Source organism: Gasterosteus aculeatus, chromosome 11 (assembly GCF_964276395.1).
Source record: "Gasterosteus aculeatus chromosome 11, fGasAcu3.hap1.1, whole genome shotgun sequence".
NCBI classification, from domain to species: domain Eukaryota; kingdom Metazoa; phylum Chordata; class Actinopteri; order Perciformes; family Gasterosteidae; genus Gasterosteus; species Gasterosteus aculeatus.
The window spans coordinates 7012146-7025326 of record NC_135699.1 but is presented as its reverse complement, the minus strand read 5'-3'; the positions used below and the strand labels follow the sequence as shown (position 1 = coordinate 7025326).

Sequence of the window (13181 nt, the reverse complement as noted above, 5' to 3'; positions counted from 1 at the left end):
TGCACCATCGGTGCTGATGACGAGCGACCCCTCTGCCTCCGACGTCACGCCGAGGCCTCTGTGGTAAACGGAGGCGGCAGAGATCTCCGATGTTAAACCGATGGACTCGTCCGCGTCACTGAAGGATAAGTGTTCTTTCTCAGCTGCTAGACTGGAGGAGAGAGCCCACTAGGGAGAGGGCCAAAAATGATTCCATGTTTTATTCCAGAAGGAGGAGGCCACTCTTCGTTTTCATATGTGACTGGAACTTAAGAATCTCACAAACAGACTGTTAAACGCAGCACATCTGCACCAAACTACGGGTGACAAGTTAAAAAGACTGAATGGATGATGTGAATGTGAAGCTTGACATGTTTAAAGCTTTCTGTTGGGGAATGTTTAACTGCCGTTTCAATTTTATAGCAATAAATGCTTCTTACATTTAGTACATCGAGCATAGAGAATATTTGTAATGTCGAGGCATATCAAGATCACAATGCTGCACCACATTGAGTACCACAATGACGAGTTTAAAGACCGACACACACTGTTTACATGACACAGAATTAAAAACTTCCTGCTCATAACAGCCATGCTGCCCAAATGTGTCTTCATGTGTGTGTTTACTTTGGTTGCTCCGGTCAGTATCAACATTAAACAAGATACTAACTGTAGACACGGCAAACATGGCGTATGTGTGGCACAAACAGTGGAGCAGCGATCGACATTTGACTTATTTTGAAAAGAAAAAACTAAAACTGTTGTTAATATTACCAGAATAATATATTTACAGCCTGTAAGGGATTTTGCAGTGAAGGCTGCATGTATCCCTCGTTTGATAATTGACGCGTTACCCTCATCTATCAACGACAGCGTAACAACCAATGATAAATAAGTTAATGAATAAAGCCATGGTTCTTTACTGGCTAATTAAGGGGACCCCCTCTTCTTCATGATCAATAGTCTTAAGAAATATTCACTCACATGCCAATTACTTTGTTGAGTTAAACATCATTGCAAAATATGATTTTTCTACTGATTGAGGTACTTAAAAAAAATAGTGGATGTTTTGCGAAAGAACATCTTTTGCGAGGAGTGATATCTCATGGAGATGCATATTAGAAATGGATCACTTGTGCAAATAGCGTTTTGTGGAACGTATGTTGCTTAGTTACCTCACAAAAGTATTTCATTTTTTTTACGGTGTCTCTAAAATATGTAGTTTGAATAGATCCATCCAGTAAAATGAAAGCTTCTTACATTTTGTCTTCAAACTCCTTCAACTAATCAGGTCGATCACACGTACGCAAAAAGAAACCGGAAACGTGCTTGTCGGCAACTCCAGTGAAGTGGGGTTTTACGTGAGGTTCCTGAATGCATCAGCGGCCAGAGGTCCGTCATCCAGCTCTCTCATTACGGGATATAAAATGCGTCGTGCTCTCCCTGCAGGAGGAGAGCAGAACAACAGCTCAACTGTTTTTCACTCGGTACAAGTGTAGGAGTTTCCACGTTATCGATCATTTTTTCATTCTTAATATTTTTGGACTGTTACTTTATCCTCACAATCTGAAAAATCAGGGTAATTAGACCTCATTCTGTGAATATATTGCTTATGTTAGTAGTGTATTTGTTGTGCTATTTTTTTTTTACTAAACGGTTAAACAAATCCTGCGCGATTATTTTATTCATTTTAACCATTGCGTTAATATGTCGATCGGAACCGTCATATACGCGCACGCGTTTAGATGGCGAGTCACTCCGGACAGTTGCATCAGTTCCTGTGTGCGCGTGTTAAATGGCTGTGCCGTGCCCGCCGCTCAACGCCACTTCTTATTCCCTGGACGCAGAATTACAGTCACAAAATCCTCCGCTCGCGAGGGCAGTGCTCATAATAAAGACGTCACCCTAATTCGCTCGCCTCGGCTCGACTCGGATCGGCTTGGCTTGGCTTGGCTCGGCTCGACAGTGCGCAGCTATTTGTGAGCTACAACAACAACAACCTCCAGCAACCATGCCCGTGGATAACGCACGGATTTCTATGAGATCACCCTCGCGAGTGTGGATATAACGACATCTGCGTCAGACCCATATAGCAAAAGGGCAGATTTTAATTGCTCCGGATATCTCGACACGACTGTGGAAAAAAAAAACTCGCAAAAAATAAATAAAAAAAAGACAGGAACGTGCGATCTGTTCGCAACAAATAGGAAGCACCAGCCGCGGATTTGAAGGTATTTAATAACTGCGACACACTGCATGTAGAGGCAGACGTGCACACGCGTCCTCTGGAATAACGTGCCCCGCCGTTGCGGCGCTTTGGGCGCGTGCGCCTTTTTAAAGTGTTTACGCGTTTAGAATGATACGGCGCGTGGATCCGTCTCAGCGGGGTGGCGAGCTGCAGGACGGATCGCACTCCATAGCTGGGGGAGGCGGGAGGAGGAGGAGGAGTGAGGGGTTAAAAGCGCGTGCATGTGCCTAGAAAACACACCAAAAAAAAATGCACTGGCGCAATCCGCCTTTGCACACCTTGTTTTATGCCGTTTTAGCTCCGACGGGAGCTAATTGATGTGCGCCGAGGTGCTTGTGAAACGCAATAAAACTCTACTACGCACTTTTCTGCTCTGCTTCATATGGCTTTTTTTCTTCTTCTCCTTCTTCTGGAGAGGCACGCCCACCCGTGAGCGGTGCGTGGATCATGCCCCCGTGATGTTCAACTATTGGAGACTTGACTTGTTGACTTGTTTGTTTGCACACGAACGGGTCTGTTTGTTCATCATTCGGTCGGTTGCGGTCTGAGCGATTTAAAGAACCAGCGTCAAAACCCGTCCCCCTTGTTCCACATTGAAAGGCAGTTTTATTTTGCAAACAGAGGGGGGCACTCTTTCCAACAGACTTCACGTTCCACGTCAGGACGGATGAGGAAGTTTTCGTGCCTGTGAGAGGCGGGGTGGGAATAGCGTAGTACTTACTGTGTAAGGTCATGAAGATGCAGGAACCTCGCTTGAATGACAGAATGTCAGTTTTAAATCAGAGAGAATTGAGGCTCCACCGGCTTTACACGAAGAAACACAGCCTTTGCTGCTTAGTGAATGCCAAATAGCATCTCTTTCTTTTTCAAACAGTCATGGAGGAAACGACCGCTGCAGGTCCAGAACCGGGCTCAGGTGCTGCGGCACCAGCAGCCCCGAAACCTCAGCCTCCCTCCTTTGTGCCGTCCCGCAGCCTGATGGAGTGGAGACGGAGGGTCAAGTCAGAGTATATGCGCCTCTGCCAAGTAAAACGCCTTAAAAAAGTAGAGAAGGTCAAGGTGGGTCAACGCAATTACTAACATTTTTTCAATGTTGTTCTAATTGATGCCAGTGCACTAAATGCACGCTGTCGTAGCACTCACCTACTGTGTTTGTGTGCCTTACATGACGTGTGACATGCTCTTTGTTCTGTTTGATTCCAGACCCTGTTCATGTCCAACAGGAAAAAGATTGAGCAGCAAACGAATCTCCTGAATGCAGAGTGGTCCAGGCTCCGGATTCAGTCCATCCCTTTGTCAACGTCTGGTGGAGCTGTGGCCAACAAGAAGGTGTGCGACAGTGTGCTGAAGAGAGGCAAATGCTAGCCACAAAATTCTATTATCATAAAGTTATATTATAGTAAACTCCAACAAAAAATAAGCAGACAAAAACCTTATTAATCAACTGAAACTAAAGTTAAAAACAAACTGAACTGAAAACATATTTCTCTAAAAACACATTCAAATATAAAAAATGAACGTAAAGTTGTATCAGTTTTAGTTTTTCAGCCGCAATATGACTCTGCCTCAGAAAAATACATTTCTCGTCAACTCTTGTGAGCTGACATTCCAGGGAAGTGACAATATGTCTCAATTTCTTTGCCATAGACATTATGAACGTTCCTTTAGATTAACCCTGCCCAGATAAAAAACTATCCAGAGAGTTGTGTCTCCAACCACCACTGCATTTACTGTGGGATTGAATCAGTACGACCCAGAATTTTCCGCTCCTGTGTATCACTCGCACAATGTCATGCAACGCTCTTTATAATCCATTCAGGTGTCTGCGATGGCCTCTGTGCAGGAGAGCTGCTAAGTTCTGCTTTTTGGGCTCTACCGCAACTTGAAGCGTCTATTTAGGCTCGACAAATAAAAACAAATTGAAACTATTATAACTTTCAACACACCGCCACACGTTCCCCGTCCAGGCTGCTCTGGCTTTGCAAGTCATCCTATTTGATTTCCTTGTCTCGTGAGTCAACTCCTCTTCCCCATCGTATTGCATCCTCCTTAGCAGCACAGGCGCTTCTGTTCTAATTCCCACCTGGTTGTCAGATTTTCCTAAAATATCTCGGAACAAAGCCGCGTGCCAGTAACTGATCATAACAAGCAGTCAAAAAGTGGTTTCTAGTCCTCTGGGACCTGATAATTCAAGCAGCCTGAGGAGCTGACAGCATTTTTCTCCGTCCCTCATGCTGTCACAGTCCCTTTTGTTGCATTTACTTTGTTCATTTTCCCGGGTGGCGCGGCCCGCAGCATTTGTATTTGATTACATAATTATAAAATTGTCCAGTAATGCTTTATAGAACTGCTTTATTGTCCTGTCATCCCATACTCACCTCTGCTTCTCCTATGTACAGTGCACGGTGGAGTTTGGCTTTCCTGAATTTAAAGCCCAAGCCATTGCCATGAGACCGCTGTCAACAGTGACAGGAATCCCCTTCATGTACTCTTGGTCGCCTCTGCAGCACAACTTCATGGTAAATCACAATCTTCGGGTGACGTTCTTTGGGTGTCCCGAGATGACTCACAGGTGCTGCAGTGACAAGCTCCGTCAGCTGGAACGTCAACCTGTCTTGATGTTCCTTAGGTGGAGGATGAGACATTCCTTCACAACATCCCATACATGGGCGACGAGGTCCTGGAGCAAGACGAGGCCTTTCTGGAGGAACTCATCGACAACTACGATGGTGTCCATGGCGACAGAGGTTGGTGTCGAATTGATAATGCTGCACCAGTCACACTTTATGCAACAGCGCCGTTACCGTGGCACTTTTTGTCCGTTATGTGCCGGTGATGCAGCCTGTGAAGAACGTGAATACATATTTTAGGGACCCGCGTTTGTTAAGTTGTGACCTGTTAACTGTGTCCCAGAGGGGGGGTTCATCAGCGACGAGGTCTTTAAAGAGCTGGTGGAGGCCTTGAGCCATTACTCCGACCACGAGGAGGAGGAAGAAGCAGCCGCGATGACGGCAGAGGCCGCGGCGGATGTGGCGGTGAAGAAGGAGGACGAGAGAGTGATGAGGAGCTCGGCGGAGGGTTCGGAAGACACCCAAGCGGGTACCGTCGCGTTCACCGGGAGGAAGAGGAGGAGCACCGCTGAAGGTACGCAAGTCTTCACCCCCGTTCAAAAGTAGCCTCCAGCCTGAACAAAGCTGGTACCGTTCCTCCCATTACGCTGTGGAGCCGCCGCCAGGTCGCCCTGCCCAATCAGCGTTTGTGTACCTTGAAGCTGCCCCCGTGTCCCCCCGCGTGGGTGCTGTGTCTGAGGGAACTCGTCCATGACACTGATGCGGTGCGGCTCTTATTACAAAACCTAACGACCTCCTGCACCAAGCTTTAAGGTCCACAAACGCATCTATGAATGAGGGGGTCCGTGGAAAAATACACATCTGAGGCCTTGAGCTTCGTGAACTCTTCTGTGCCGTTGCAAAATGTTTAAAAGGACACATTGCATAAGACGTATTTGTGAACCCGCATCGAAGCATGACGTTGATGTTGTCTTTCTTCCTGTCTCCCAAAGTGAGCGACTCATCCAGCAGCAAGAAGGTCCCCAACGAAAATATCTTTTCAGCCATCGCCTCAATGTTCCCTTACAAGGGCACCACGGAGGAGCTGAAGGAAAAGTAAGACAAGTGCAGTAGAGACGTGAATGTATTTGCACAATGCTCAACAGGCCGTTGCTTGGTGTTCACCATGGAGACGCAAGCTGTCAGCGAGGGGAGTAATAATGGTGGCTCCCACTCAGGCTCTCTGCCTCAAAGGAGCGCTCGGATCAGCATCTGAAAGAGCTTTAGAAAGAAACACCTACGGCTTCGCACAGCACACCAAATCCAAGCCCACGGCGCGCTGCTGTGGGAAATGGGCTTCGCCTCACGGTTGCCGTGTGTTTTTCACTTCGGAAATCCCCCACAGGTACAAGGACCTCGTTGAGCCCCCCCAGCCGGTGAAGCTGCCCCCACTCTGCACCCCCAGCCTGGACGGACCCTTTGCTAAGTCTGTACAGCGGGAGCAGTCGTTACACTCCTTCCACACGCTCTTCTGCAGACGTTGCTTCAAATACGACTGTTTCCTCCACCGTAAAGGCTTGATTTATGTTGAATATTATTTCTCCTGCGGTGTGATGTTTCCCAGTGACATTAATAATTAATAATCAATGACGCACGTACCGATGCTCAACACAGAGTCAAATGACGTTTCCCCCCCTCCCCCCCCCCCTTTTTGTTTTGGGTGAAGCTTTCCACGCTACGCCCAATGTTTACAAACGCAAGAGCAAGGAGATCCGCGTGGAGACGGAGCCATGTGGTGCGGACTGCTTCCTGTTAGAGGTACGCCGACGTCACAAGTGTCGTGACCCACTGGTGCATCAGGCGCAACGCTTCACCTCGCTGTCTACTCATTTTTCCCCCCTGTCCTGCGAAGAAAGGGGCCAAAGAGTTTGTGGATCAGAACATGTTACGGTCACAAAGGTCTCGGAGGCGCCGAAAGCAGCCGCGTCCCGCCAGCTCCAGCTGTCCCGGGCCGTCCGCGTCCGCCGAGGAAGCACAAGAGGGCTGCAGTGACCATGAAACCACCTCCTCCTCAGGTTAGTGCTCCGATCCGCCAGCGACCTTCTGAAACCACCACGTGCTTCGTCGGTTCTTGGAGTCTCAGTGGATCTACGATCTACGGTTCATAATGTTTGTTTGTTGTTTACTCACATTGCCTGTTGTTTTGAGATTTGAGATTTGACAAGTCTTTGAGGCCTCATGCAGTTACATGTTGTTACAGATGTTTGGTTATTGCGAGTCACTGGATGAGAGGAGGCGGGATTTACCGTAACCTCCCCCAAATCCCTCCCTTTCTGGAAAGTTATCTGCCCTGACTGCACTTCAGAAAAGGGGAATTTGGCAGGAGATGATAGCGTGCTGCTCTGTCCTGTGTCCCCCCCCCCCCCCTCCCTCCATTTACTCTCAATATCAGCTCACTCTTGCCAATCAAAATAAACCAGCCACTAGTTTAACATAAACACATTGTTCCCTCTCCCCCCCTGTGATGGGGGAACGGTTTCCATTTCTGTTGACATCTCCATGTGGAGGGCAGCGGGAGGGAAGTAAGTTAGGACAATCTCTTCTGGCTCTTTATGGTCCCTTAAGTTGTTGTTCCTTCACTTGAAGTCTCCGTTAGTTCAGGAAACCGCTCATGCTCGGCCGGTGACTCAGCAGACTCTCTCTCTCTCTCTCTCTCTTGCACGTGTCGAGATAATTTGGGGGTCATCAAAAGCAGATTGTTGAGCAGATTAATACAAATATCCAGTGCCGGAGCACGCGGCCACGGCAGAGCTGCATTTAGCCTGTTGCCAAGCAACATTCGTCTCTCTGCCTCGAGCTTCAGCATCAGTCTTGAATATCCAAAAAGCTAAATCAAAGCCATGGTCTCCTGTGTGTGTATGTGTGTGTGTGTGTGTTAACTGGCAGACATACAAAAATGGCACCTCGAAATAGCTGTATGTGCGTCACTGTAGGATTATATTAGCATCACTGTGTGTGAGCAGAGCAGAAAACTGTCAAAAACCTTTTTTACCGCAACAAAGTAATGGAAAATAGTGTTACAAGCCAACCCTTTTCCCCCCAAGAGTGGTGATACCAGAGGTTTTTGTTTCCTTTGTGTGTAACAGAGGGGAATTCGCGATGCCCGACTCCCACCAAGCTGCGTCCAGGCGACGATGACGGGGAGCAGCAGCAGGCGGGCGCGGTGGTCCAGTGGAGCGGGGCAGAGGAGTCACTCTTCAGAGTGCTACACGGCACCTACTTCAACAACTTCTGCTCCATCGCTCGCCTTATCGGCACCAAGAACTGCAAGGAGGTAAAGGGGTTCACGCACCGCAAAGGAATGCTTTACACACAAAATGCCCATCTGCAGATCAATCACCCCCCCGTGTTACCTTGAAATCTTGCACGCCTCCACATCAAAAACACAGAATCAACAAACTTGACAGACGGTTTGATGAACTGAAGGAAATGGGGGCCGTGATCAACAGCAGCAAGACGTGTTTTAAATGACGCAGGTGTTTCTAAATATGATTTATTCATTTCCCTAAATGCCAGATGCTGGATTAAAACATCTATCAACACAACACAACAAACCCATCCAAAGGAAATAGTGAGGCATTTCTGTACAACAATTACGAGTTAATAGCTCTACTCTTATCTGTTCACTAGCTATACAAGTTATGAATTGTATTTTTAAATGATATGTAACCAACAAACAAATGCTTTCTTTAACTATTATATAACTAAACGTGGGTCACTGATTTTTGTTGTGTTTGGAGTGCGAGTACAATAACTAATGCATCCTGTGCCTGTGGTTAATTGGGGTGACTACACAGAGAATGGCATGCACCATAAACGCCGATGCTTACCAGATGTGACGTCGGCCAAATTCTCTCGTGATCGCAGTCAGCCCTGGACATTCCCAGAATTAAGTCAAATTAAATGTCATGTGGGCTGTGCGTAATAAAGCTTGGAAAGAACAGATGACAAGTTCTAAATGTTTCCAAAACGTTTAAATATAATACACATGGAAAAGAAGAGGAAAGGAAAAGATTTGTTGACACAAATCACATCCACCCCTCCAGCGCCACTTGTCACATGGCAAAGACCAGTCCAAAGGTCCGTATTGGACTGTGCGTCCCGGTCCTGCTGCTAGAGGGTTCTGCCCACCGCTTATCTGAGAGCGAAAGCTGCAACCAGCTGCATCATTATTATTATTATGTCTGTGCCCCAGGGAAGAAGCCAAATCTAGGTTTTGGCCACCAGAGGTATTTGAGCGTGTGTGTGTGTGTGTGTGTGTGTGTGTGTGTGTGTGTGTGTGTGTGCTGCAGTGAAGTTTCGATAACAGAGGATGAAGGAGAGGGCGGGGGGGGGGGCGGGGGGCGCATGTTCTATGGCGTAATCTCTGCTTCAGGGGCAGAACATGACACAATGTAATAACAATGAAGAAAAACCGAATGTCTTCACAGTAGTGTACACTTGAAATTCATTTGCGGGATGTGTTGTTGTTCCCTTGTCACTTTAGGTGTATGAATTTGCAGTGAAGGAAGTCTTGATCCACCGTGTTCCTCCTGCCGATGGAGGAATCGCGCCCCAAAAGAAGAAACGAAAACACAGGCATGATATCTCCCGTTAACGATAACATGATCTCTTGCAAAAGAGAGTTTAGCCCTCAGTGTAAAGCTCTCGGAATTGATAATGAGTAAAGTTATGCAGAATTAAAAGTATTCTGAATAAGCCACAGAGAGAAAACTGAATAGTTTGTTTTTGTTTATTGTGGCAGGTTATGGGCAAAGATTCAGCTCAAGAAAGGTATTTTGACCTGAAAATTAAAGCACATATATTACTGCACTGTGCATTTTGAAATATGATGCAGCTTACTGTGCCAGTCTGAGGACCTTGTCGCTTTGTTGCTCCAGATAACTCGTCCAACCAGGTGTGCAAATACCAGCCATGTGATCACCCCGACCATCCGTGCGACAGCTCCTGCCCGTGTGTGATGAGCCAGAATTTCTGTGAGAAGTTCTGCCAGTGCGTCCACGAGTGTGAGTGTCACCTTTTCCTCATTCCCGAGTGTGAGCCCTCCCCCCCGTGTACTCAGTAGTCCTGCCTTCTTACGTGAACAACACAACAAAAGTAGCTCTCTCTGTCTCTCTGAAGGGAAATTGGTTGTCATGACCACATTTTCCACTGAAAGCGTTTTTTTCCAGGCAAATATAGAGCACGGCAGCAGAATGTAAATGGACCCTGCAGTATTTTGGCAGTGGTCAGAGGAGAGACTGTCCTCTGGCTGGGATCGCTCGCTGCCTGCTCACAACGAGGCTTTTGCTGCAGAAGCAATGACCTAGAACAGTGCTTTCCGAAAATGGCCTCAGGGTGTCGGAGCGCATTTTGTGTTTTTGCTCCCAGGAGAGTTTGCGACGGAGAACAGCAATGAGAAATATGAATAACATATCAACAGTTTTTGAAAAGATGGCTTTGCCTCATTTGGTCCCCCCCCCTCCTCCCTCCCTGCCCCGACTGCTACCCCGCCTTTTCCCGTAGCATAGGAGAGCCAGGGCCAAACAGGAAGCAGCCCCCGGGTTCCACATGTGTGTGCGCTTAAGACAGAAATCAAAGGGATGTGACAGGCTGTGTGCCTGATACACAAGCTCCAACATCAGTATGAGTCAGATAGACCCTGCTTGATGATACAGTCCTGGCTGAGGTTGATACGCCAACGCGTACCGACAGTTCTCGGCAGGAGGCTGCTGGAAGGACATTCTTGCCTGACCCTTGCACTCATCTCCCCGGAGGGTGTTGAGTTTCCTCTGCAAAATTGTATTTCACCATATCTGCCAGGAGAGGTCTCTGAGTGATGGGCCTCTCAGCTCCACTCAGCCATTAAGTTTCTGTGCTGCAACTGCGCTATGACGTGGAATTATGTATCATGTGCTGCCAAGTCACATGATGTGTATTCTTCTGAGCAGCTGTGTGTCCTAACGTTTTCCAGGCCAGAACCGCTTCCCAGGCTGCAGATGCAAGACGCAATGCAACACTAAACAGTGTCCCTGCTACCTGGCCGTGAGGGAGTGTGACCCAGATCTGTGCATGACCTGCGGCACGGCAGAGCACTGGGACAGCAAATCCATCTCCTGCAAGAACTGCAGCATCCAGAGAGGCCTCAAGAAAGTACGCAAGGACAGCTGAAGGTCCAAGTGTTGGCATGTTTCATTTTTTAACCTTGCCGAGAAGTCCGTGGAGTGTTAACCTACATTTGACTTCTCTCAGCACCTGCTTCTGGCGCCATCAGATGTCGCCGGTTGGGGCACCTTCATCAAAGAGCCGGTTCAGAAGAATGAGTTCATCTCTGAATACTGCGGAGAGGCAAGTACATGCAGTCTAGTCAAATATATATATGTATATATATATATATATATATACTTGATTTAATTTTTTTCATATATTTTCTGCGTGTCTGCTTGAGCAGCTGATCTCCCAGGATGAGGCGGACCGACGTGGAAGGATCTACGACAAATACATGTCCAGCTTTCTCTTCAACTTGAACAATGGCGAGTATTCCCCATTCCTCCACTGCTCACACCCCTACCGCTGTCATTTTACACGTTCCTCAATGCTCTCCCTTGTGTGCCGGCAGACTTTGTTGTGGATGCCACGCGCAAGGGGAACAAGATCCGCTTTGCAAATCATTCTGTTAATCCCAACTGCTACGCAAAAGGTATGACGGAATCAGGTTGTTTCTGCCATGGAGTCAAACGTGAATATAGGTGGCTTTTGTGGGACGCAAAGCAGTCGTCTTACGCTGTGTTTGTTGCCCTTGCAGTGGTAATGGTGAATGGAGACCACCGTATTGGTATCTTTGCCAAACGAGCTATACGGCAAGGGGAGGAGCTCTTCTTTGACTACAGGTAGAGTCACAGGCCTTTTAGTGACTCCAGCAGGTTCAAAGTAAAATGCAAGAAACCAGGCCTTGCGGTACATTGTGACTGACTTACCACTCCCCGTAGTTCCCGTACACTAACCCGGACTTGTCTTCTTCCCTCCACAGATACAGCCAAGCTGATGCCCTTAAATATGTGGGATTAGAAAGGGTGCATACCTCCGTATCCTCTGCCTAACCCTTCAGCCGCCCACTAATGCTTCTGTCCCTCTCTGTAGCGCCACGACCAGCTGTTGGGTTTCAGTGAACAGTCTCTGTCTCTGCCCCTCTCTGCTGCACTTATGAAAAAAAAAAAGAGAGTCCCTTCCATCTGTTTGCTGGTGTTGCCGCCCCGCTTACACCTCGCCGCCTTCTTCAGCGACGGCACTCTGCGCTCCCTCTCATCTGCCCCCCCTCACATCTACCTGCAAGAGTATATTTGTCAAGCTTATGAAACTAAACTATTTAAAGTGGAAATACTATTAATCTGCATCGCTTACCGTACCAGGATGATGACATGTTGTTTTTGTTTGTCATCTTGTTAAAGCATAGAGGTTGTGACCATCATGCAGCGTGTTACTCTAGTTTTGATACTGTACTCATAGACCGGCTTTTTGTTTGACTTCTCAATACGTAATGCAAGCTTTTACATCATACCTAATGATGGTCAGTGAAATGCATGTGCTGTCTCATAAGCGAAACCAATAAACAATGTTAGTCACAGCATTAGCTTCAGTCAGATTCTGCTCCAGTCCCTCCGTATCGTAGTGTGATGTTACCCGCCGCCTGCGCTACAGACGAACTTGACAAGGTTCCAAAGCTTTGTATGTTCATCTGTGAATCGTTCGGCAAAAAAATAGGCAACCAGACAAGAAACCGACTGACTGAATGTAACCTGTGGTGATGATAGTGGAGAGATCTCGTCCCTCTTTTCATTTGACGCATTAACCCATTCTATTGGTACTCTGAACAACGTGCATGCACATCAAACCTTTAGCATCATGTTTGCGTAATCTTGAGGACTACACACTTTGCGAAGGAAATCATTAATTCATTAACAAATAGCACAGTTAACGTTGTCCTTTATAATACAAGTGCCAAATGATTCCACACAGAAAAAGGCTGGAAATAGTGTTGATGTTTTGCAGAATTGACATCTGTGTTAAAGGTAAACTTTGCAAGGTTAATACAGTGGGAAAAGAACAATGATCAGTGTTAGACCAAATATTAGTTGCCCACATGTGAATATAAAATATCATTTTCCTTATTTCTTTCATATGTCCAGATTTTCTATCCACTCTGTTTTTCGTTTAGAAAACATTAAAGGCCACTCTGAAATGAGATCTTTCACAATAGGGAACAAATGGAGTTTACTGCTATGTACAGTGTCTGCCTATAACAATTAAAGTTTAACTTTATACATTAAAATGTGTTTTTCTAGTTTGTACATTTGTGTGTGGAAAAA

At 46.9% G+C, this 13181-nt stretch overlaps 1 protein-coding gene and 1 long non-coding RNA gene across 7 annotated transcripts; one reads left to right on the top strand and one right to left on the bottom strand.

Annotated features, from left to right (window-relative positions):
- Positions 1-69: 69 nt before the first annotated feature.
- Positions 70-1345, bottom strand: LOC144384510 (uncharacterized). The gene is made up of 2 exons (XR_013451292.1): positions 1240-1345; positions 70-168 (listed from the first exon to the last, which is right to left on the bottom strand). It is a non-coding gene; the product is annotated as an uncharacterized LOC144384510 (long non-coding RNA).
- A 4-nt stretch (positions 1346-1349) lies between these two features.
- ezh1 (enhancer of zeste 1 polycomb repressive complex 2 subunit) lies at positions 1350-13144 on the top strand. Of its 6 annotated transcripts, none has more exons than XM_078083537.1 (20): positions 1350-1558; positions 3102-3286; positions 3431-3556; positions 4627-4746; positions 4857-4974; positions 5141-5371; positions 5790-5892; positions 6182-6345; positions 6503-6594; positions 6689-6851; positions 7923-8110; positions 9323-9414; positions 9581-9609; positions 9717-9842; positions 10790-10968; positions 11068-11163; positions 11267-11348; positions 11435-11515; positions 11621-11705; positions 11846-13144. In XM_078083537.1, exons 1-20 carry the CDS (start codon positions 1354-1356, stop codon positions 11913-11915), a joined length of 2535 nt encoding a protein of 844 aa, XP_077939663.1. In that variant the 5' UTR covers positions 1350-1353; the 3' UTR covers positions 11916-13144. The 6 variants fall into 6 exon arrangements, with proteins under 6 accessions (XP_077939663.1, XP_077939664.1, XP_077939666.1 ...); XM_078083538.1 differs by having other exon boundaries at positions 11621-11745; XM_078083541.1 differs by lacking the exon at positions 1350-1558 and adding an exon at positions 1725-2210.
- Positions 13145-13181: the final 37 nt, after the last annotated feature.

What these genes read in the sequence shown, in the direction of transcription:
- ezh1 (XM_078083537.1), top strand. Translation starts at nt 1,354, where the DNA reads ATGCATCAGCGGCCAGAGGTCCGTCATCCAGCTCTCTCATTACGGGAT. An exon ending in CTCTGCAGCACAACTTCATG is followed by an intron (nt 4,747 to 4,856) that starts GTAAATCACAAT and finishes GATGTTCCTTAG; the next exon opens with GTGGAGGATGAGACATTCCT. An exon ending in GAGCTCTTCTTTGACTACAG is followed by an intron (nt 11,706 to 11,845) that starts GTAGAGTCACAG and finishes TTCCCTCCACAG; the next exon opens with ATACAGCCAAGCTGATGCCC.